The 25,287-nt window shown below is 39.1% G+C and overlaps 1 protein-coding gene across 1 annotated transcript in view; it reads right to left on the bottom strand.

Moving 5' to 3' along the window:
* The window catches only part of tox2 (TOX high mobility group box family member 2), a 117,965-nt gene extending 92,678 nt beyond the window's left edge, over nucleotides 1–25,287 (bottom strand). Inside the window, exon 1 of the mRNA XM_024270707.2 lies at nucleotides 25,176–25,287. Coding sequence (XP_024126475.1) covers nucleotides 25,176–25,268 — 93 coding nt within the window. The 5' untranslated portion in view covers nucleotides 25,269–25,287. The remainder of the gene's footprint in view (nucleotides 1–25,175) is intronic.

The raw sequence follows: 25,287 nt of genomic DNA on the forward strand, positions 1-25,287 counted from the left end.
GAATGACCTTTACATTTAAATGTATCCACTTTGACCTTTAATAACCCCATGATGCCTACAGTTCTAACAATAAGAAAAAGAAACACTTGTGTTTTTTGCTTTTGTGTTGATGCTAAATCAAGGTTTTAGAGTTTTTCAAGCATTTGATGCATATTTGCAGCAACAGGCATCAACTGACTGAATATTTGAACACTCATTTTACAATGACACTGCATGTTTGCAAACTGATGTTCTTATTACATACAGAGCTGTGAAAAAAAAAGATTCAAGATTCAGTTTTACATATGATGCATGTGTAAGTAGCGGATGAGTCATTTTATAGGCATATATATTTATAATTTTCTTTTATCACTTGATAAAAGTGTCATTCTGTAAATAAAATATATATTTTTAGTATGATGTTAAAGACCCACTCAAAATAAAATTGTGTTTTTGGTGTTCTCACATGTTTTTGCAGCATTTTTCTCATGATGAAGTGCATATATTAAGAAAAATAAGCTAAAAATTGCATTTCTGAGTATTTATTTATTCAAATAGTTGTGACTCGGAACAAGATAAAAAAAAGTGGCATTGGAAAAAGTTTGTAGTTGTGATGTAGAAACTCCAATATCTCCCTGCTTCACTCCATTCTGATCCTTATTCCTCATTTTCCTATTGGGAGAGAGTGTAAATAAAACGATGATGGGAAATGGGGGTGGGCTTACAATGTGACAATGGCTCCATTCACAATTCAGAGGTGAGTTTCTAAGAACTCCTTCTGCTCTGCAGAAACTATGTCCTTAAAACGACACAGCTTTTTTTCATTTTGGCTAAAAACAACATAACCATAATCAAAAGACAACTTGGAACACTTTTAAAATAGATCAAAAGATGATTAGAGTGGGATTTTAGGACGCTTTGTATTTTTTTTCTATGCTTTTCTAGTTTCCACAGAATTTCTTCATTGCATAAATTATTTGATCTCTAGGCTACAGCACATTTAATGCAAATACACTGGATAAGAGGAGAAAAAGAGGACGGAGACTCATTGTCAGCTGAAGAGTATAATTGTTAATATTGTGGATGGATATATCTCGTCTCTTGCATCCGCGTCTCTCCAGGCCTCCTCTTCTACCTCCTCGGCTATCCGTTTACAGCGCGGCTGTCTCTCCTCTGCCTTTAGATCTTTCTCTCCATCTTGAGTGCTTTGCCTCACCCTAATTAGAAATTCCCCTCCGACCAACTGAAATTGAATTGCCCATCATTTGCATAATGATAGCTCACCGGGCTGACAGCCGATTTACCATGAGATGAAATGTAGCAATCACTTAAGAGAGTGACCATGAGAGAGTGTAGGTAAGGGGGTGGGGGGGCATAAGTAGCAAAAGAGAAGAGTGTGAACGCGAGGATTGAAAAAGGATGACAAAAATGGAGCCCCACAAAGACACCCGGAGAGGAGGAAGCGGTAAAGACTGACAGGTATTTAGGTTATTGTCTCACAAAGCAAGTATGGCTGGAGGGAAGGATGTGTCCTCAATATGACTGTAACTGGACACAACAAGGACACTTATAGGGACACTTATGTAAGCCAGCTCTTTTCTATGCAAACCATCTTTGAACCCATTCTACGAAAGGATTAGAGCAACTAACCTGATGCTACTGTCGAGAGCTGCAGAAATCCGAATCCACAATGAGGTATTGAGGTCACCATTAAAGGAAAATAATCGATAGATATATGGGAAAAGACGTAAAATTGTGAGACAATCGTCAACGTTTTACAAGAAGAGTTACACAATTATTATAGGAGAAGAAGAAAATATATATATATAGACATATATATATTATACAATTGTTAGAAAAAAGTCAACATTTTATAAGAATAAAAGTCATAATTTTACCAAAAAAAAGCCATGTTTTTCAGCAAATAAAGCTGTATTTTCATGAAAATAAAGTTGTAGTCTTACATTTACAAAATAGGTAAAGCCATTACAGAGAGACTCTCGAACAGTTTGATGTATATCTGATTTCGCTCAATTGTTTGTAACCTAAATGAAACTGATAAAGTTCCATTGTCTTTGTTGAAATATTTTAAGCTTTATTTTTGAAAAAAAAGTGACTTTTACCTTGAGAAATTACGACTTATGAAAACTTTAGACTTGTAAACTGTTAAAAAAAAATGTCACAATTGCACAACTTTTTTTAAAATCATTTTGTGACTTTATTGTAGTAACATTTTGACCTTTCTTGTCATCATTTTATTACTTTGTCTCAGAGATGTTCTCATAATATTTTCTCTAATGGTGGCCCTGATGCTCCATTGTACTAAACACTAGGGGTGTACGGAAAAATCAATTTTGGTGATATTTCTAGTAACATTCTCCATAGTACTAAGCACTAGGCGTATTGCAATATTTCTAGTTACATTTTGACCTTTTTTCTCATCATTTTGCTCCATTGTACTAAACCCTGAGGTGTGATTCGGCCATATATTGCAATATTTCTAGTAACATGCTCCATTGTACTAAACACTATCGATTTGGGAATATATCGTGATATTTCTAGTCCCGTTTTGACCTTTTTTTCCTCATAATTTTATGACTTTATTTTCCAAAAATGTTACTTTCTTGTCTCATAGATGTTCTCACAACATTTCCTTTAATGGTGGCTCTAATGCTCCATTTTACTAAACTCCAGGGGTGTATGGGAAAATCGATTTGGGGATATATCGTGATGTTTCATTTGGTGATGCTTATATCGATTTAAAATGCTGACAAGAGGATATTTCTCAAGTTATTTATGAGCGTCCTTCAGCATCTCACTTTTGTTTTCCACCTAAACCCCCAACCACTATGGCAGCACAGCACACTGAGCCTCTGAGGAGCTTTTCACCACACCAGAACAACAACAAGGTCTCACGAGAACCAGCTTGTGTTAAATGTTCGGTCAGCCTCGTGCTTTTTTTGTTATGAGACATGTACTTCTTTGTTTTACTTGGGATGGGTAAGAACCAAAACTCTGTGCCACATTGCTGCCAGAATTATATAAAAACGCCAATTGTCCTGCTTTGCTCTGGGCTCAGTGAAAAATAATAGTGACAGAATGTTCTGGTATAACCTTGGAATATATTGCAATATTTATCATATTATTTAACATGTATCACAATATGTATTGTATCGCCAGACTCTTGCCAATACACATACCTACTAAACACCCAGATGAGCTTTTCAAAATAAGTTTAATTTCTTATTGTCTTTTTTCCCAATAGAGGTATTAAACCTTTATAACAGAGGTTACTCTTCTCAGTTTGTTTTCTATTTCTAATAAACCAGGATAAAAAAAGACTTTTTCCATTTGTGAAAAATGGAAATCATTTGGCAAAAATAGCAGTAAAAACTGTAATTACTGTCCTCAGCAATACCAAAAATATCATTGTAGAAATCAGTCATCTCAGTGTTGAGGTGGTGAGTGTTTTTGGTTTCCTGAGTTGCTGCTTGGCTTGCTCTAACTTTGTTCTTGTACATCAGGAACTCCAGTGCCGCCCACAGTTTATAAGAAGTGGCCACATTGTCATCTGTGTAGCTGTCAGTGAACGCCCCACCAGTTAAACAACTGTCTCAGCGTGTACAAATGACTGTAATCAATGATATGATAATCACCTTGTTGCCTCCCCTCCTCCGGGCCATCAATCTCCCCCTCCACCACGGGCCCGGAAATGTGATTAGCCCAAAAAATCCTGATAAATCTTGCGTTGGAGATGTCACGTAACTGAGGGCAAATCAAATAAAGCTGTGTGATCAGTGCGACAAAGTGACAGTGAAGGAGCATGGGGGTTGTGGCTAATGCACACAGCAGGCTAATGCCACAACGCTGTGAGAAAGAAAGTTGCCAGCTTTCCACAAAAACTTGCTTATTCATGGCAGCAAACAGCTGAGATGAGTCTTGTTGAGGTCATATTTGTTTTCGAATAGTTCCAGCAATCAGACTGGAAGCTCTGCCATCAGCCTGATAAGGCCACTGCTTATTGTTTAACTTCCAGGCTCTAACCCACATGCTGCTCTCTAATTCTTAGTGTGTGGAGTTGTGCCTAAATGTGTGTTTTTGTGACAAAGTGCTTGTGTCATGTGTGACTTATATATATTTTTAGACAAAAGGGCTCATGTGTTTGCTATTTTCCCACTAACTACCACTAGAGGGCACTGTAGGTGTGTTTATCGGCATTTGCAACTGACACTAACATAGAAGAAGAAGCTGAATTATTCCCTTCTTCCTACTCCTCCATTTGTAGGGGAATTTGTAGTGGAAATGGTGCCCAAAATTCTTTTTTTAAATCCCAAAGCGCTCTGTAGCGAAGGTTAACTGCGTCGCGCTGAGCCGCGGAGGAGAAGCGCCTTTCTTCACATAGGTGTGCTCTGAATCACAGAAGTTTACATTTAAATGTAAGTAATGACTCCTTGTTGTACCATGACTGTTTTGAAGTTATAAAACTGCAGTTGTTATGTATACTCGAGCGCTGGAAGCTCCGAGCTAACGCTAGCTGACCAGTGACTAATGGTGGCGCCATCGAGCGGAAGGGACGTTTGGATTCAAAGACACTATTTTTCCATAACTCTCCGTTTGAAGAATTAAATGTTGGGGTAGGGAGAGGGAAGCAATTCGGATTGGTCCTCAGTATTAAGCTACATTCAACCCCCTCAGCAACACATGTCCAAACAACCACTTTCAATGAAAAGTCAATGTAAACACGCAAAATGCGTAATTTGGGTGTTTAAAACTTTTAAGACTGTTTTTGGACTCTATATACTGAGCGCGCTTTGAAAGTTAAATCAGGTCAAACTTTGACCAATCAGGAACTCTAATTTCTTAGTGATGTATGGATGGCGTCCCTTTTTACGTCACATAAGTGCTAAATGTTTGAAAATTGCTCACGGATAAGAAACAGGTGAATAGGATTTGTGCTAGGAATTATGCAATACCAAGTTGTTCGTATATCGGACAAGAGCTACAAAAGTAAAAAGCCAGGAAGAAGATTCACAAGATTTGGACCACTTTGACATTTCGCACCTAGGTGGTGGACATGCGGTAGTGAATCGTAGAAAACAAGGATATATGTATATGCGTATATATATATATATATATATATTTGCATATATATATATATATGTGTATATAAACATATATGTATATATATATACATATATGTATATGTATATACATACTTATACATATATGTATATTTATATATACATATACGTATATGGATGTATATATATATATACAGGATATATACATATATTCAGCCAAATATTATCCATTACGTTAATTATTATTATGATTTTTTATTAAGATAAAATGCCCGTTCTTGTTGCTGCATTTTGTTTAATAAGTTTCTCCCAAAAGTGCGACTTATACTGCAAAAACATTGGTGTGTTCTATCTTTAGTTTTCAATTGCAAGTTTTGACCCCCCATGAAATAACAACAGTACAAAAGTGCACATGGTGAGTAATACAAGCTTCACTCAGCTCTCCAATCTCCTATTTGATTCCTCAATCTCGTCATCCTCTGTCCATCTCTACATAAGCGATTGGCGATAGCATGTAGAAGTTGGTCGGCCCAGGCAGGAGGGAGTTAAATCCCTTATCTCTCCTCCGCAGAAGAAATTCCTACTAGAGGCCTTGCTCTGCTGGTTTCCTGCCTTCTTGCCCAATGCCCTATTTTTACTCATCTGGGCTCTAGAAAACCAGGGGCAGCTTTTTCCTTGTCACTAGCATATTTCCTGCCATTCTCACTCTGACATTTCTCCCATCTGCACGCTCCGCTCAAATCGTTCCCAATCTTTGCGGGTCATAACCTTTCAGTCAGGGGCTGTTCATATTCAAATGTACCTGCCGACACTAAAGCTGCTGCAAACTCAGACATCACTCCGGTTGCCTTTTTTTTTCTCTCCTTCTGCTTTTTTTCCTTGATCTTCTTGAAAAAGTTCGAGATTTCTCAGTGAGCTGTTAAAGACAATCAGTTCAGTTGTTGTTACGTCATGCTTTTCTGAAACTCCTCTTTCTGTAACAAAAGACTCATATTTTGAAATATATATATATATATATATATATTAATATTTTATTTTTTTAACTAACATTTGGCATAACTCAAATGCTTTCTTAACAACCTGAGTGACCAGGTGAACTCATGATCGACTTCGGTCTCTGCAAGGGGCCGAGAGACAACAATAACTGTCAGCTTAAAGCACCCTGGGGGAGGCGTGATATCGGTGACTGACTTTTTCAGCGGATTCCATCCCGTTCAGACACCAGCGTGGTCTGAAGGCAGGTGGATCGATGCTGGTTAAAATCACTAAAGAAAAACAAAGAACACTTACTATTTGCTTCCTTTCTGATCGCTTCTAAAAACCATCCAACCACAAAACAAACCAAAAAAAAAGAAAAACTGCTTTTAAGCACAAATATTCCCACGAAACTAGTTCAGTTTGGTCTCTTGTTCATTCCTGCCGCAGTAAATGGACTAATTTATATTCCGTTTTGTGAAATATGAACATAAGACCACAAACACCTGCGCTCACACCCCAGTTGTGGATATCATTATTTCTTTCCAATTTTATTCAAACTGCATTCTGCGTGCTTGGGGTTGGGGGTGAGAATCAACTTTCACAAATTTATCTCTCAATCAGTGCATTTGTGTTTGTGCGTGTGCAAATGATCGTGCGTGACGAGCCATGGGAGAAAAAAAAAAAATCACGTGACGGATAAAAATATAATCATACTTTAACAGGATGGAGATACTGTAATCAAACAATAAATCAGAAATCTCATGGCTGACAGCTTCTTTCCTTTTTCTTATAAATGCAGCAGCTCCGTGACAACAGGATAGCTGACAGGATTCGTACAAGCTTGATCAGTGTCCTTTTATTTGCACACTCCAAAAACATGCTCTTTAGAAATAGGTTGAAAATTACTTAAATAACCAAAAAATCTACCAATGCGGTAAAAAAATGGTCTTGCCAAGAATTGTTTTCTTAAGATAAACATTTTTCTCACTAAGAACAGTTTTCGCTAACTAAGATAATTTTTCTTTTGATCACATTGATCTGTTATAAAAGCATTCCCAGTGGTGTTTTAGTTCTGATTATACAGTTTTTAACCAAATAATAAATAAAGTATGTAATTTTCTAGGACATAGTTTCTGCAGAGTGGCAGGAATTCATAAGAAAAATCACCTCTGAGTTTTTTTTCATGTCCTTCTGATTCATAATGATTTGAACAAAGAAATACTCAGAAATACTGTACTTCATTTTCTTATTATAGCCTATTCTTGCTCAAAATTGTACGACTTTGATCCAATATTTTTGTTGTTATTTTTGCTTTGCTAATGTTAGCTTGAGGCTATTAGCTTGCGCGTGAACAGAGCAAACACAGCTCTCAGCGACGGAGAGGGGGATGGTCGCTCTGTGTTAGTAGTCCCGCCCACAACCCAGAAATGCATTTCTAATAAGCTAGTGCTGCTGTGCATAAGATATGTCTAAAAAAAACGACAAAGGCTTTTGGGTTTTGACTAAAACCTGCATAGTCATAATTAAAAGACTCCAAAAATATGATTGGAGTGGGTTAGGGTCCACTTTTTTTGGATTTCTTTTTTAAAACTTCAAAAAAGTGATAAGAAATAAAGGTTTATGTTTATTTCTGGTCTTTCCAGAAAAAAAAATGCTGACCAGGAATTAGACTGTGAGCAACCTGAGCAACTGTGTCATTGGTATGGGATTGTGCCATGTAGAGCAGTCTGACCCATTTACAGCCCCTCTGTAGCTCTGACAAACTGCTGTTTTATGCAGAACAAGAGGAAAATGACGTATTACACGGCCACGGGTGTTCCCACGTGTTCACACACACATCATGTTATGGAGAAAAGGGAAATTGCAGTGAAATATTTGAAGGAAGTCCAAACCTCTTCTTCATGGTCTTCTTTAAAGGGCTGGAATGACTGATGCTGTCTGCACAGATCAAGCTGCCCAGGGAAGAAGTTCTGTCTCATTATTTTATTTCAAATTAGTTTTTCTGTAGTTGAAGGAGCAATAGAATCGTCAGATTTTCAAGCATTATTTGCTTTGCAGAGAAACTCCAGGAGGAAAAAAACAGGCTGCTCGAGGTAAAAGTAAAAAAGAGGAGATTTCAAAGAATAAATGCAGTGCACGGTGGTGTCATAAAAGACTGTGATTTGTGCTGTGTTGGCTGCATTATATAAACGAATATATGAATGCATGATAAGAGGCCGAAATGAGCCAAGGAAAGCGGGCTGAACAAATCCCCCAAAGGGAGGGAAAATTATTCGGAGCAGAGAGGACACAATTCATAATAACACTGCAAAGAGAAACTTTCTTTTATCCTACTTTTTATTTAAAATCTTTGCTTTAAGTGTGGAAGGAAAACTTTTGGGTGTGAACTGAGCACCCTTAAGACCGGCGACATCCATCTGCTGAGCAGTTTGAGATGTTTGTAACACTTACATGTCTGGCCTTCTTTTCTGACACACTCAGTATTGTTTGTGTGAACAAAATACGGTCTAACACATGTGTTTGTGCTCACCAGTGTTTGAATTAACTATGATTATTCAGCCTGTAAGAATCCCATTTTTGAAGCCCAGACAATAATTCAGTATCAGGGGGTAATTCATTTTTGTATGGAGAGGCATTTGGCTGCAAAGATTGAATCATCAGCCCTTGTTTCATTTTCCATGTAATTAAATCAGCCATTGAAAAAAAAATATGTAAGCTGGCATGCGATTTAGGGAAAATTAGCATTTTTAATCACAGTACATTACTTTAATAACTCAATAAATCTGCGGCAGCTGGAGCATCCGAGAATGTTGTCACAGCTACTTAGCTCTGCATTTGCAACTAATACAAGCTGATGAGAATCATCCTGAGGGAGGGAGAGAATAAAGGGGAATTAAGGAGAAGAGGGGGAAAGAAATCCAGCCGAGAAAGAGAGGATGAGGATTCAGGAAGATTGAAACAAAAGCAGAACAGGTGAGAGACGGGGCTGAGCGCGGCGCGGAAGGAAGACATATGTATCGCCTCTGTGTTTGGCACTGAAAGGGGCTTGGCACTTGTCTCCCCTCTTCCAGCTATTAACAGTTAATCCCCAATTAGCTCATCCATCACCTCTGTCATGCATGAGACTTGCTTACCACTTGGGCTGCATTGTTGCTTGGCTTGATTTGTGCAGCGTAGCAGTAGTTGCCAAAAACACCAGATAGGCAAAATAACAGCCTCAAATGGTAAAGTCACACTCCGATCTATTGTAAAATCATTCCCAGTGGTCTTTTGATTATGATTATTAGTCAAAAATGTACAAAAAAATCATTTTTTAGGACATACTTTTTGCAGTAGTTCATCCAAAATTCACCTCTGTGGAGTAACTCCGCCTCCACTTCCCATTATCAATCTGTTTACACTTTCTGCCGCTAGCTTACAACCTAACTGCAACTAACCTAGCATTAGCCGTGCAACAAAAGTAATATCAGAGCTATCCAGCCGTACAGCTTTGAAGTAGGTGTCAGCTCAGACAAGGAAAACGAAGACGTTAATGGATCTAGTGGAAATTCCACAAGTTTTCCGAATTGCAGCGCCTTAAATTAAAACTTTTTAATGTGCATAAACGGTTCAGTGTGCAAGATGAGCTTAATTAAATGAGGCAATCATTTTGTTCCTTTCAAAAAGGATATTAACAAACGTGTTCAGATTTGTAAAACTGTTAACCCTTTTCCACCGGAGCTTTAGCTGCAGTGTTTACATTCCCTCGAGTACCGTTACCTTTCAAGTCTTAACGCGATCAACGGGAATCAGTCACCAGTGTGCAACACTTAATATTAGCAATGTGTTGCATTTTGGTTAAAACTCGCTTCAAAGTGTAATTTACCGGGACAAAGCCACTTTCTCTGTGGATCAGCTGATTTACGTCGATCACATCAGGAGATACAGAATGTTACAGGGAATAGTAGATTTTGATAGAGATGTCTCTGCTGTTAAAGGTTTAAAATTTTAAAAAGTAACTGTTAGGATGCCAGTGAAATCAGTCTTTTTTTGACAAAAAATGAAAAAAAGAGGAGTATTTTTTGACCAAAAGAGAGGGGGGAGGGACTTGAACTTCAGGACTTTTGGTTCTGGCTTATGATGTCTGGGCGCCATCTTATTGTCTGCAGCCAGGTCCTCTTTGAGCAAGGAGCTTGTGACCCCCCCCGAGTGTATTTTTCATGACACAAGTAATCAAACAGCATTTTTTTGTCTGCTCCTGATTTACAATAATTTTTTTTTCCGAGAATCTCTTTCGGATTCCCGGTTTTATTTAGTCTGTTTAGTTTAGTTTAGCAATCAGCTATTGTTTATATTTTATGACTGATTTGATGTTTTTGTACAATGACCTATGTGAAGCCTGTTGAGATATATTGTGATATTTATGTACATAAATAAAATAAAATTGAATTGAACTATACACATATGTTCTCCATCATGAGCAAAAGGCTATAAGAACATGTTAAAACCACCAAAAACACATTTTTTTGGAAAAGAGAACAAGCCTTATTTGTTCACAAGTTGTTAGTATGATTCCTAGAAATGTGAAGTGACATTGCAAAAGTTCCCTAATTAAAAATGAGGTCAGAGCTGGTTGAGGTGATAAATGAGACATGTTGAAAGTTATAAAAAAGTGAGACTTTTCCTTTTCTATTATGAGATTAAATAAAAGCCATGATAATTTGTTTTGTTTTTAAATGTGAACCATGTGTATATAAACCTTAGCAGCTCACTGTTGAGATGATTATGATCTACAGGATGTTATCAAGGAAACATGCTTGAGCTGTGAGTTGTCAGCCGATCTTCCTCTTCTCTCTGGACGCCACTCTGTTGTTTAGTCCTACTTTACTTTAGGTTTAAAACCGGTCTCACTATAGCTGCAGTCTTCAGACTCTACAACAACAGAAAACCTTAACTACTTTTGCTCTCTAACTGTTGGTGAAACATTAACTGCACATAACACCCCCTCCCATCAAAGCTCAAATTTTATATTGTTTCAACAACCTGCCATTTACCATGAAATCAACAAAGATAAGAAGAGTGCTGTCAATGTAGAACAAAGCCCCCTTTTCTTCAGCAGGTGCACGAGTTCAAATGTGAATAATCCGTCTGTTGTGAGCACGTGCAAACGCAGGAGACAGATACTTGGTTTGTTTGCAAGCAGCGTGTGTGATATACAGCTACATGTACAATATTCACTTCTTTTATTTTTGCATTCAAGTGTGCAGAATTGCTCAATTTCCCTCTTTGTGTTTGACAGATAAAGATCTCTCCATCTTTTCACCTCCAGCTTCCTCCTTCCTCAGCTCTCTCTGGTCTGGTTTACAGATGCTTGCACAATGAAACACAGAGAGAGCTCGCAGCTTTATCGTGAACCCCCCCAGTAGATTCACAGCTACAGTACATTCTGCAAACACAACATTTCGAAGATCAAAATGAGGTGGGGGCTTTTGTTTAACAAAAACACAGGCAGAAATTCAGCCTTCTTTTAAATCAGATGCATGCTAGAGTCACGTTGCTATGAACAAAAAATGCAAACAAAACCAAAGAGAGAGTTCATCACTTGTTGGCCCAAATAATTAGAACATTTTCTCAGATCCTTTTATGAAAACAGTGTCAAAGTTCTGAAAAGTCAGAGCTTATTTCCAATCCATCTGCAAGGGGAGAGCAGTGAAAAGCAGAACTCTGGTTTTCCCTGTCAGTCGTGTGACGGTCACTTAAGCAGCGCCCTGCAGAGCCTCAACTGATTTGTCAGAACGCATGCCAGGAAATGTGATGATAATGACCTGGCAGACTGATTTAGTGAGAGTGACTTTACTAAACACCCCGAATCAATCTGTAGATCAGCCAGAACAGAGTTCTCTCACGCTTGTCTTCCTCGTTGAGCTTTAAACTGTTTCTTCAGTGGGAACTATTCATATTATGTGGAATTATGAGTCCCACTCAAATGAATGTCACGTTTTTGGTGTTTTTTTTGTAAGTATTCATAGCATTTTAGCTAGCTAATCATAGCATCTAGCTAATCTTAGTGTTTTTCTGACGATGGAGGACATATGAAAGAATTTTAATCAAAACAGCATTTTGGAGTCATTTTTGAAAAAAAAAAAACATATTTCTGTAAACATTTTTTAATAAAAATTAAACTTTCATTGTTTTTTTCTTTCATTTTTTATTCAAACCGTGACGGATCAGGAGCGGATAACAACACAGCATTTGTAAAAACTCAGGTTTGTCTCCCCGCTCTGCAACAATTCTGATGCAAATGAAGACGAATAGATTTGGCCAAAAAATGTACGACTGAATAGTTACAACATTGCTTGCAATTATTCATTTTTTGCTTCGCTAAAGTTAGCTTGGTGTTGCGAGGGGCAGTAAGCTGGTGGGAGAGTGTAAATAAAGCAATGGTGAGATATCATTGTAGGGTTACTTCCACAGCAACTCAGAGAAACATTTCTAATTACCTCAATAAACTATAATCATAATTTAAAAAAACTTAACACTTTAAAAATAAAAAAAATATCATTTTTAAATACATATTTGTGGTCAAATTTATTTTTTAAATCCAACAAAAGACATATTTACTGTTTAAAAAATAAGCATAAAAACATTTTACCCACCCTCCTATACGTCCAATGAGGTCATTTTCAAAATTCAGTGGAATCTACATTTTTAACTCAGTCTAGTGCTTCCAACAAAAACCTGTGCTGTATTTTCTGTGGCAACATTTGCTTTGCACCATAAATCAAAATGCTCGGTTGCATCTGTTACATTTTCCAGCACGGTCTGATTTCTGTCAGAGAGGACAGAGAGCGCTTTAGAGGATTCACGCACACTCTATACGCTGAGCAGCAGCTCCGCTCAGTTTAATATGTAGAGGCGGAGCGACGACGGCAGTTTACATGCGCCTAAATATAAACATTATTACAAAGTCTGCCTCTGCAACGTGGCCTTGTGGTTTCTGATATGGCAAAGCCAGTGAAATGGCAGGGAAGCCAATCTACAGTTTATAACTCAACCCCACATCAATAACAGAAAAAAACTGATTACAGTAAATCCATGGTTCAAAAGCTGCATACCTTTGAAATGTCAAAGGGGAAACCACAACGGATAACTCATCTCAGAAACTCATTTCAACTGCACACTGTAAGCTGTATTACAAATATTCAACAGCTTTCTGCCCCCTTCAGGTATTTTTCAGCAAAACATGAGACATTTTCATTTGAGATGGGAAGAAAGAAATGCACTTTTTCACTGGCAAGCACCCAAACCAATTTAATTACATTCCAAATGGACACAATCCTCAATAGGAAACCAGCTTGAGTTGTACGTCTTGAACTCCAACAGGCTGCTCCACTTTTTCTAAGTAATTGGAATCTTCCGACCTTATTATCATTCAGAGCAGCAGGAAGTGCAACAAACCAAACCAATAAGAAACGGAGAGATCTGGCAGTGAATGGCCACTTCCAAATCTCGATACAGGTTTTCTGAAGCCATTTATGAGGAATTACGCCTGAAAGGAACTCTCCCGCCAAAGACATGCTGACTGATGTCTGCAAAAAAAAAAAAAAAAAAATCGGTGTTTTTTAATTCGTTCTCCTAGTTCCCAACCATTTCCGAAAAGCTCACAAAAACCAAAAAACAATTCACTTCAAGTAAGGATATTTATTCAGTACATTCTGGGACACAATGCTTCTGCATCTGAAAGATATCACACTTTGCAGATGACAGCCTGCTGAGCTCCGACGTGATATTTTGCTACAAAAAAGCAGAACTGCAGCAGTTAAAAACACATGCAACTCCAGATAACATGCCAGTTTGGTACAAAAGTAAATACATAATTATGTTTATTTTCTTTTAATTTAATTTTCATCACTCTAGTGTTGTAATTAAATTTCCAATTAATATTCAAACTCACAGTTAAACATCAGAAGATGCATTAAAAGAGCTTTTTGGGCAATCGTTTAAAGCCTGTCAAGATATATTTTTTTCTAAACTCAAAACTATAATCTTAAAGCGGTCCTCCCATTTACTCTGTGGGTAATTATGGGATGGCAGGAAAATGAATCCTCCGTCCACACTGGCAGCATGTCTGTGTACAAAACAACTCAGAAAAAGGTCTTGATGTGACCAGAGTTGCAGGCATGGTATCACTCATACCACGCCGTGTTTGCCTTAGGAAGTTTTAAAATCTGCCAGCAATGAATGTCCTGACGGTTACGGATCTTGGTAAAACAAACTAGGAGAAAATTTGACAAAAAGTAAATGTCTATTATTCAAAATACAAAGCATTGTTTCAACTTTTTGGTACACACTGGTCTGTCCTTTGCTCTCCCTCTGTGGCTGAATCTGTCTGAGGGCTCTGCCACATGCCAGCGCCTTTGTGTAAAAGATTAAGTGAAACCAGGAGTGCCAGCAATGCTGTGTTTGCACAGTGAACACACTCAAATTCAGCTGCACTCACACTCCACATACCAACATACTGAGGCCTGAAACACTGTAAACATTAAACTCCTTCATGTGTTATGACACAAAAATGAAGAAGCAAAAGTCTGATCAAGTTTAGAAATTGTACTTGAATACTTCATTCTGACTTCCATTAGTCAAAAGAGGAAAGAAAAAAATGTACAAGAAATGAAATACCTGGAAAGTGAAACACAACTTCAACAAAAATATTATGAACAGAGCCTATAAGAGCCAGAGGGAATTTACAAGACTGAGGCATGGAGGGCCCTGAGGGGACTGTGGGTTTGTAGTAATAGGGAGGGGAGGCAGATCAGTCTCACATATAGAACTTGGCTCAAAGAGGCTCATGCTACACATTCACAGCAACGCATGTTAAAGCCACCACTTTCAATGAAAAGTCAATGCAAAGGGCGTTTTGGGCTTCCAAGTTCAAAACTCTTGCGTTCGGTGTAGGGGTGTGCCAAAATATCAATACTAATATATATCTTGATATTTAGTCCTGCGATTGATACTCACTAGGTTCCCACCAAGTCTTGATCTATGGTTTTCATTTGAAGATGTTGTAAAACGTTGTATTCGACATCCTTTAGTGAGATGTTCCTTTGGAGGTAGATAGGGGCGCACATTGGGAGACTGGTTGTTTTGGTTTGGTGTCAATGCTTGTCAAAGACATAGTACTACTAATACCAGCAATGATGCACAACAGTGTCTATTATTTGTTGCACAAAATAAGACACAAGTTATTCATTTTGATTGTGTTCAAGCTCAAAAATAAATGGGGATATATTTTCCTAAAAAATATGTGTTCTTCTATATAATGTGTGTTATGATTTTTTCCAATTATTGCTGTATTGCAATATCATCAATATCGTGAGCCATGTAGCGCGTTTTTAGGGGTCTATGTACATACATTCAGCCATTGAATGCGCGATGAAATTAAAACCAGTTTGACCAATCAGGGATTCGATAAATGTGTAGCCTCTTTTTCAATTAACGGACATACCAGCCATTTGAAGGAGAATAGCTGCGGTTTATTCCCAGAATTATATGACACCAAGTCATTCATTTATTGTCCAAATCCAGGTCTTGAGGCCCGGTGTCCTACATGCTTCCAAACCAACTTGCCACTGAAGCTTCTTGTTGGCTAAACACACCAGATCCAGGAAATCAAATGCAGATAAGTCAGAGTTTCTTGAAAACCAGCAGGAGGCCGGCTCTCGAGGCCCAGACCCTTGATATCTTGGAATAGAGCTGTGAAAGAAAAAGTTTGGCGCAAGATTCACAAGATTAACTTCCTTGAAGGCCCAAAGCGCTTTACCGTCACAGACCCATTCACACACTGGTGGTGGCTCCGCTGGCGCCAACCTTCCACCAGAGGCAAGTTGGGGTTCAGTGTCTTGCCCGCGATCTTCCGATCTAGGGTTGACCGCCCTACCGCTACACCACGGTCGCCCCAGTCCAGTGTGAACACCGTATGCTAAAAGCGTCTTTGAGAATATGCAATCAATGGGTTCTTGAATGTGGGATACGTGGTCGGTGAAGTAGCATCAGACACAAGACCAGTCCTTGGTGGCCTAACCATCCTACCAAGTTCCTGTTCGTCCCTAAAGGGAGTTGGCTTATTGACAAAAATATCAACAATCCAAACAAACGCATCTGTCTTAACATGCGCATATATGTATCATAACCCCGTAATGAGTGTTTAATCACAGGGATCATCCTCCACACTCAAGCTTGAATGTAATCTGTTGCTGCACAACATGAACACATTTCTGTGGTCTGTGTGCTCACATGAGTGCTTTTTTTAACGTATGCTGTGACAGCGCACATATGCTTGTTTATGCACGCTGCAGTGTGCATATGTCAAGGCGTAAGTGTGTGTTCTGCATGCCCTTGGACTTGGACTGTGGACCTGAACCAGCCATCTCCACTTCTGTTTGCACAGGACGTGCCTCAGGAAGCAAAGACAACTGCGCATGTTTGCCCAGGCTTGCGAGTCTTTCTTAATACACCCAACAGCTGCATTCTTTAACAGCCCAGACACAGTGTTTATCACTGTTTTTATACATCTATCGTATGGAATCTGTTGGGTTGCAGCATCCTCTGTGACCTTTTCCTCTGAGGTTCCCATCGGGAGGCTTGTGGAAGGATTGCAGTGCTAACAGGAAAAAAAAATCTTTGTGGTTTTTATACAATCTGTAGCAGTTCCCATGTTAGTCTACCTTGTCACACAACAAAAAAGGGGAATCTCTGACACAATTTGTTTAGTGAGAGATTTGGATACTAAGCAGACTTCAGGTTTGAATAGATACTTTCTTTCAGTAGCATGTCCCCTGTCAAAATCTGACTTGTCAAAGTGCCCCAGCATAAATCCCTTCCCTCGTTCTTCTTTTATTCACTTCCTGCCCTAAAGCTGTTTCAAATCATCAAATCAAAAAATGTATCGGTATGTTACTCTAAAGCTACGTCAGCAACATGCATTAAAGAGGGCACTATCAATGAAAAGTCTATGTGAACTTGTGAAAGTGTGTGTTTCTAGTGTCCACGTTCAGAACGATTGTATTCTCACCTTGCTATGCAAGTTTCTGCAGCCGTTTTTGAACTCTACGTACAAAATGCATAGCCATTGAACGTCCATTGAAAGCTAAAGGAAGTCAAACTTTGGCCAATCAGGAACTCAGATTTGGTAGTGATGTAGTGATGATTTTCCTTCCGTGAGTGCCAACTATTTGAAAATTAATCATTGTGGTTTGAGCCCGATCAAAATTGTATGACACTAAGTCTATATCTATATATATCTATATATATCTAAATATGGACCAATATTGATGAGATTTGCACCTCTTTGACATTTTGAACCAAACCTCTTCCACCTGTAGGTGGCGGACATGGGCGCTAGTAAACAACAGAAAAAGAAGAGGAAGCCCCTCCCTGCTCATCCAGTGTGAACACCATCGGCTGAACATGCATTTAACTTGTCACATGCCTAGTGTAGGGCTTGGTATCGATAATAATTTCCAGAATTGATTCGATTTAATTCGATTTACCAGAGCCTGGATTGACTCGATTATTATTTTTATTTTCTCAGATTCTTTTGCTCCACTCAATTCAATTTTCAGTTAAAAGAGTGAATATACATTTAGACGCATTTGTTTAGAAATACATAAATAATCGATATATGTTTTGAATTTATTCATTTTAATCTAATGTAGTTCACATATTGTTTTAGTTAAATAATGTGATTGTAGCATACAGTGTTACTTGGTTTCTCAAAAAGAGAAAATCTAACAAAAATTTTAAAATCATTAACATTGTAAACATTGTTCTGCTTCTCCTGGAGGGAGTTTCAGTTTGGCCACTAGGTGGCGATCGCAATATGGCAGTACACTTTTTTCAAGAATAAGCAAAGAATGAGCAAAAAAAAAAGCGCTTTAGACTACAAATGGTTACTTTAAAAATGTTTTCTTAAAAGAGTTTGGAAAATTCAAGAATTTGAATATATAGATGCTCATTTAGTCAGCAATGAATGTTTAGGTCAACCGAGCGTTAGCATCAGCCATTCTATGGGAAATTCCATTAAACATTAGCATCAAGCTAGCAGACATTAGCTTTATGTGCTAGGCCGATCTCTATTTTTAGGAATTAATTATTGATCTATGAAGCTTAAATCGATTCAAATCGATTTGATCAATCCAGCCCTGTCCAAGTGTGTCCATAACTTTGGAGAAATAGATTGAAAAAAAGGTTGAATGAGCTTTGAGGTTTGTGCAGCAATGAATATACAACATATTGGAAGGACTTCCTGAGTTAATTGTACATTTTACATCTATATATCCTTTTGGTGCACAACAGTTATGCTAATTTATGCTCCAAAGCACAAATCTGCCAAGGCTGGCAAGAGTTCTCACGATCTCCATCATCTCTTAGAATCAGTTTGTGGTATATTTGTTTATGAGTGACATGATGCAATTATCCAGTTGAAAATCCACCGTCTTGCAGGTTTTCCAGCACAAAAAACAAATCTATTCGTCCATATTTTATCAGCATGTTTATTTTGCAACGTTAAGACAGAAGGAGCAATTAAAGCTACTGAGTAATGATTTGGGACGCATATTTTACAAAAACTTTTGCAGAAAATAAGTGCACACAACACACTTCCTGACCTACTGACTCAACCACATGCATGTGGAGAAAGCTAAATGTCAGCAACTATAAGTTAACTGTTGCCAAAGGTGATTTGAAACAACATCAAGCTGCCTAAGAGAAAGTAAAAGCAGTTTGAACTGTAATATTTGACTGTATTGCAACAGTCGAAAAACCATCTAGTTAGTTGCAAAGGATTTTAATCCCCAGAGAGGGACGAGGGTTAGCATGATATACAGAGCCTCTTTTGTTTACATGCTTTGTAGAAATGTCAAATCAGAAATATTTTTAGCATAAAAAAAGTTCATTTGTCATATAACAGAAAATCTGCTCTCCAAAGCTACTGTTAAAGAGAAAGAAACCCCCCTCAGTCAATGCAGTTTTACGAGCCCTAAAACAGTTAAATAAACCAGATAAAGCAAATCTGTCTTTCCTGCACACAAACACACACATTCTTCGGTAAAATCCATCAATCAGCATTTCATGGAGTTTGGGTTAGAACCACAGCAAATGCACTAAAACAATAAACCTCTGTCTTTCAAGTTTCTATCTGGACTGGAGCACATCTGGTGGCAAGGCTTATTTTGGTTTCCACATGGCTGAATGACATTACAGACAACCGTGGGCTGACGAATAAAGAGCCCTTAAAAATCTCTCCCCCAATTTGACTCTCCATCTTTCTCGTTTTCTCTGTCTTTATGCGCACACCAAATCTACTTCTCCCTCCCCGCACTAACCAGCTAACCTCTCAAATGCTACTCCACCAAACCCATCCCCCATCCAATCAAGAAGTGAATATAAAACAGGAAAACTGGGCTGTATAAAGGAGGGGGGTGTAGAGGGACTGGTTGGGTAGCCAGAATCAGGGCAAATTCCCCAACATTTAAAAAAAAAAAAAAACAGCCCTCGCACACCGAGCATGACTCTACACGAGTCACAAGTGTAGGAACCCCTCAACGTACATCTGACCCGACAAGAGTCGAGCTCCAGTGAAGTCTTTGGGTTTCAAGGAGCAGCGGCGATAATTAGGGTTAATGTGATTTAATGACGGGCATGAGCCGGGTCGGGGCGGGGCCGTCCAGAGCTCCCGTCAATGTCAGCTTTGGAATTACTCTGACACCTCGCGACGGCGGGATGTTTCTCAATGGCTTAAGGTCGGCCGCGCACGACGGCAAGCCTGAAAACCTGCTATCAGTCCTGTTCTAAAAGCAGACGTGCAGCATTTCGTAACACAGTTGCAGGATGACAGATTACATTTGGATAAGTTATTGAGGCCGCAGTCAATCATAAAACAAACCGAGAAGAGCAGGAAAAAAATTCAGTTCAGTCATCAGAGGACTCCTCAGCTTCTCTGACCTCTTGGTGAGTGAGTAACAAACCGTGCAGCAGGATAAACTATTGACCCCATTTTCATGACTTGTGACACTTTTGCCACCTCTGACTCATGTCTGGTGTAGAGATTAAAGATAACAGAACCCTGTAACTAAATCACCTGCAGTTCCATGCAAACATCAAAAGAATCCTTGTTTTGAGTCCAACTCCTGTCATCTTTTCATCTATTTTAAAGGACCCACATGCTTTTCTATAGTCCTTCAGAGTAAACTATTTCCATATATTTGATAATATTTTACCTTTGGAACACTAGAAAAAAAAATATTTATGAAATATGAGGCTCCGCCTTTTACTTCTTGAGGGTGCCCCCCATTTCATGACGTCATCCTAGAACCGTCCTCGTCAGCGTGTAACCCACAGAAAATTTTTTTTTTTTATTAATCTCTGTATCAAAAATCTTTTTCGCTATAATGCGGATCACCAGGAAATAGTCTTCTCCCTTTTTCCATCATGAAATAGTCTGCTCCATTTTTCCATGATAAAATAGTCTGCTCCCTTTCTCCACCGGAAATAGTCTGCTCCCTTTTTCCACCAGGAAATAGTCTTCTCCCTTTTTCCATCAGGAAATAGTCTGCTCCCTCTCTCCACCAGGAAATAGTCTGCTCCCTTTTTCCATAAGAAAATAGTCTGCTCCCTTTCTCCACCAGGAAATAGTCTGCTCCCTTTTTCCATCAGGAAATAGTCTGCTCCCTTTTTCCATTAAAAAAAATAGTCTGCTCCCTTTTTCCATCAGGACATAGTCTGCTCCCTTTTTCCATAAGAAAATAGTCTGCTCCCTCTCTCCACCAGGAAATAGTCTGCTCCCTTTCTCCACCAGGAAATAGTCTGCTCCCTTTCTCCTGCCGTCTTCCCAGTATCCCCCGTCCTCTTGCACCAGGATCCATACCAACATGTTGTGTAGATTTTTCACGAACTTTGCTAAATTGAATGATTGTTTCTTGGCTGTTGCTAAACTGGATCACAGCACAGACTGTGCACGAGATTGGGGTGGGGGCGGGCTCACAGAGCTATCAGATCTCTGCTAGCTTTGTGGCGAAAGTGTTTGTTTTAACTTGGGGGCGGAGCAGATTCTTCCTGGAGGGGGCGGTTCCACCTGTTCAACTTGTGATGTCAGCATGTGAGGATCCGCTCGGTATGGGAGGGGCTGAACGAATTAAAATACTGTTCTGGGGTTGTTTATAGCTAGGAATGAACTGTATAATACACTTAAAAGCTCAAAAAGTGGATTTTTCATCAGAATGAAGCGAACCCCAAACACAAGTTTTTTAACTGCATTTTTTCGTTTGCTCCTGACTAAATACGATTTGAACAAAGAAATACTCAGAAAGGCAATTTTAAAATTAATTTACTCCATCATGAGAAAAATGTCTCAAGAACTTGTCAAAAACATTTTTTTTTTTAACCAGAGTGGGTCTTCAAATGCAATACAGTGAATTGTTTCCTAAAATTTCCTACAGGATAGCACATAGTAGGAACTTCTGCATCACTGATGTTGTGGTACCAGGGCTCATTCCTGTGTTGTAACAACGTAGTAATGTGTCTAAATACACACAAACAGATCATAAAGCTCTGCAAAAACATAAAAAATGAAATCATTTATCTTTTACAGATGTCACAGTCCCCCAATACGATCCAGAGTCCTGATCCGAAGAGGAGCTACTTATCATTAACTCAAAGACACAATCAGCCCCAGGCGATCCAGCTTCTCCGCTCAACCTTTTGACATTGCTGCTGGGAAGGTAAATGAGAGCAAGTGAGACAGAGAAGGAGACGAGTGCAGAGACTGAGCGGCGTGATTATGAACACTGTCAGGCCTGATTGTTTTCCCTTTTGTAATTGAAACTTTGAAGTGTTTTCCATTAAGATTGTTGATTTGTTTGGAGGTAGCTGTCTATGTGAACTGCACCGGACATGTGTGAGTCCTGCATGGGTTAACATTTTTTGGGGGGGTTGTGTGATATTGCAGCTCAGACTGGCCAGTCAGCAGAATGTCATGAATGGGCACAATGAAAAACCCCAAGTCCGGACTGCAGAACCAAGAATGCTTGCCTCTTTGTAATTAACATCTCTCTGTGTACAGAATGAGGTTCCACTAGAATAGCTCTCCTTTTTTCTGTTTCTATTACGGTCCTGTTTCGACGAGAGCAAAAAAAAAAACACATTCTGTGAATTCAAAATGGATTTTTTTCCCTTTTTTTTTGCCAGTCCATACTTGGGATACTTTGAAGTATCCCATGACTAATACACTGATTTGGATAGCATTTGAAATGGAACAAACCACTGGAGAAGGGGTGGTACGTGCTCTGCAAAAAATAGCTTCATTGCTGTTTGAGTGGACAGATGTCTAGTGCTTTTTTTTTTTTTTGCATTTTTGTACAGAAACAAAGTCAGGCATGAAAAAGACAAACGCAGGAAAACCTGGATCATTGTCAAATGAAGGCTATCTCAACCCTAAGTGACACAATTATTGCCTCTGGGTTCACAAAATGTAACAAACACAATACAGTCGGCAAAACGTCGGATTTTAACCTACAAAATATCTACAGCATAATTACACGAGAGGCTCTCTCCTGGGCACCACCATGCAGAGAGATACAAGAGGGATACGGAGAAAGTGGTACATCTACAGTAATCTATCCAACTTCATTGCACCGAACTGATTCCGCCCGAGGGCATGCACAAGTCATAATACATTTGACAAACAGTCTCCCACTAAAACAGGCATTTGCGAAGAAGTGCCCCTCAGCGCTGGTATACACAGCTGAGTGTACGGCGAGCAAATAAGCCTCCCACTCAGCCAGGAAAGATACAGAGAGGCTTCAAACAGATTAAGAGAAATCTTGGGCGAAAAGTAGAGATGACTCACGGTGATTGTGCAAGTGCAGGACAATGCACGTTGGATGGAGTTGAGGAGAGCAACAGCGCCCAGGGGTGAAACATAAATCAGTTTTTTTTTTTGCCTTTTTCTGAAATACGCGTTTAAAATAAAAATATTATTTTTATTTTTTTTAATCAATCAAGACCCAAATAGTGATTAATATATTTTCCTTATTTAAAGTGTTTGGGAGTAAAAAAATACACAATTTATCCAAAAAACGTAATATAAATTTGGGGCTTTCGAGTGTCAGATTTACTCAAATGCATAAATAACTGATTTCTTTTTGTTGCTGTTTACTGCGAGCAAACTCTTACTTAAATTCCCAGCACATTCATACATCCACAGCGTTCAATCATTCTGTCAGAGGGATCCATATTGCTGCCATGCATCAATCAACCATCAGCATGAATGCGGTCAATCAGCTAGAACCAGCTTCAGCTTGCACATTCTTAACATTCCTCATTTATTAACCCCTTCAGAACCGGTGCAGGTGGACGTACTGTACACGCAGCAGCCACGCGGGTTAAAATGAGTGTCTAGAGCTAGCACCAATAGAACAGGATGCAACAGGCGCTTTAAAGAAAAAATGGACTTCCTAGTTTGTGACTATAATTTGTTACATTTTCTTGTCAATAACAGCCCCTGCTGGAGGCCTCTGTCTGTCGGGGTGGTTTTAGACTTTGGTGCCTTCTCCTACCCCCACAGCGCACGTGAAGCCACTCTTTTTTTTCTAGAAATACTGTGGAATGAAGACAAACATAAGTCTCTCAACTTATAGGGACTGACGTGGCGCTTTTAACCTGCTCGGCGAGGTCAATGACATTCTGGCTGTTTTTGAAGCAAAACTGCTCTTGAGGTGTCGCTGGATTTCGACGCGTCTGAGGAAGTAATGTGCTACTTTGCATATTAGTCACAGGTGTAACAATATTGTCCTTAAGTGACTGATGTGTTATCTTACTAACTTGGGATTTCTTGTAAAAACTAGTTGACATTTTGTTAATACTTGGAAAAAAGAAAGGCCCTACTTTGTGCAGCTGCTTTTAAGTGCATCAACTAAAAGCCTGACAGTGTGTTTTATTACAACTGATGTTGCAGCAAATAAAAAAGGCGATATTACAGATAACTTTAGGTATCGACATCCAAACCCTTCCGAAAAATTGCATGCAAATGTGTTTATTTTAGATTTCCGTGTGTGTGAACAAGAGAGATTAACAATTCAAATATTGCACTCTTCTGTAATTCTTCCCTTAGTCCTCAGCAAATGTTAACAGCCTGCTGGATTCCATCCAGGTACTCAGACAGAGAAGCTCCTTTTGCCCTGAGTGGTTACTGATAATTGTTTACTCCGGTTTTACCTTGACCACAACAAAGACATAAGCCTATTTTGACTTTTAAATTTGCTCTGAGGAGTGTGCCGTTCCCTTTTTTATGCATACTAAAGATTTTCCCTGCAAAGTCATAATGGAAGTGGTGTGATAATCTATTCCACAGGTTCAGCACAAATAAATTAAGCAAATGAAACACTTGAACACATGTTTAGCAAGAGTTGCAGCCATCATTGAAATATATAAATAGTGCAATTTTTGTGCTTTAGTGGCACCTTTTAGTCCAAAAGTGGGAATTTTTCAAACAAAAAGGTTATGTCCACACATTGGATTTGGCGCACAGCAGAGGAAGGTAACACATTTAAAGGAATATAACAGAAATATGATTTTTTTCTGAAAAAGAAAAACAAAAATATTCATATTTTAGCTTGTGTGCACCAAAAATATTTAGTCAAACTGCTTTATTGGAGATACGGTTAGTTTGGCACTGACCGTCTCCAAATTGCGCACAGCAAATATTTAGGCGTTTACACATTTTGATTATTGTCGTTGACAAACTTGAACAATTTGTATTTCTGAACACCATCATTGAAGAACACATGGTTACATGTGTCAGTCCGGGGGGGTTTAGAGGGGGGAACCATGGAGCGGTGTGCGTAAAAGGCGCGCTCTGCTATGGAACTGGACGCACCAGCTAAATGCAAACCTTCAAGCGCACGCGCTCGTGGCAGGTGGCATTGCAAACACACGCATGCGACCATCCCGAAAGTTGGATGGGAACTTACTGTTGGAGGATTCGTGTTAACAAAAACGCACAGCGCGGCAGCCACCATCTCCGTGGCGCGCTGGTCTGGTCATTGCGCGCGCTCGCAGCCGGCACGCGCCAGCCACTTCCACAAAGTAGAGATAATTGTTTACCTTGTTGGAGTGGTAATAGTCCAAGCTGGAGTCAGTCGGTAACGTACAAGAGCCCACGCTTGAAGGGGGAGCTGGATAAAACCTGACGTCCATCTCAGAGTCCGCAAGACTG

Source organism: Oryzias melastigma, linkage group LG5 (assembly GCF_002922805.2).
Source record: "Oryzias melastigma strain HK-1 linkage group LG5, ASM292280v2, whole genome shotgun sequence".
NCBI classification, from domain to species: Eukaryota; Metazoa; Chordata; class Actinopteri; order Beloniformes; family Adrianichthyidae; genus Oryzias; species Oryzias melastigma.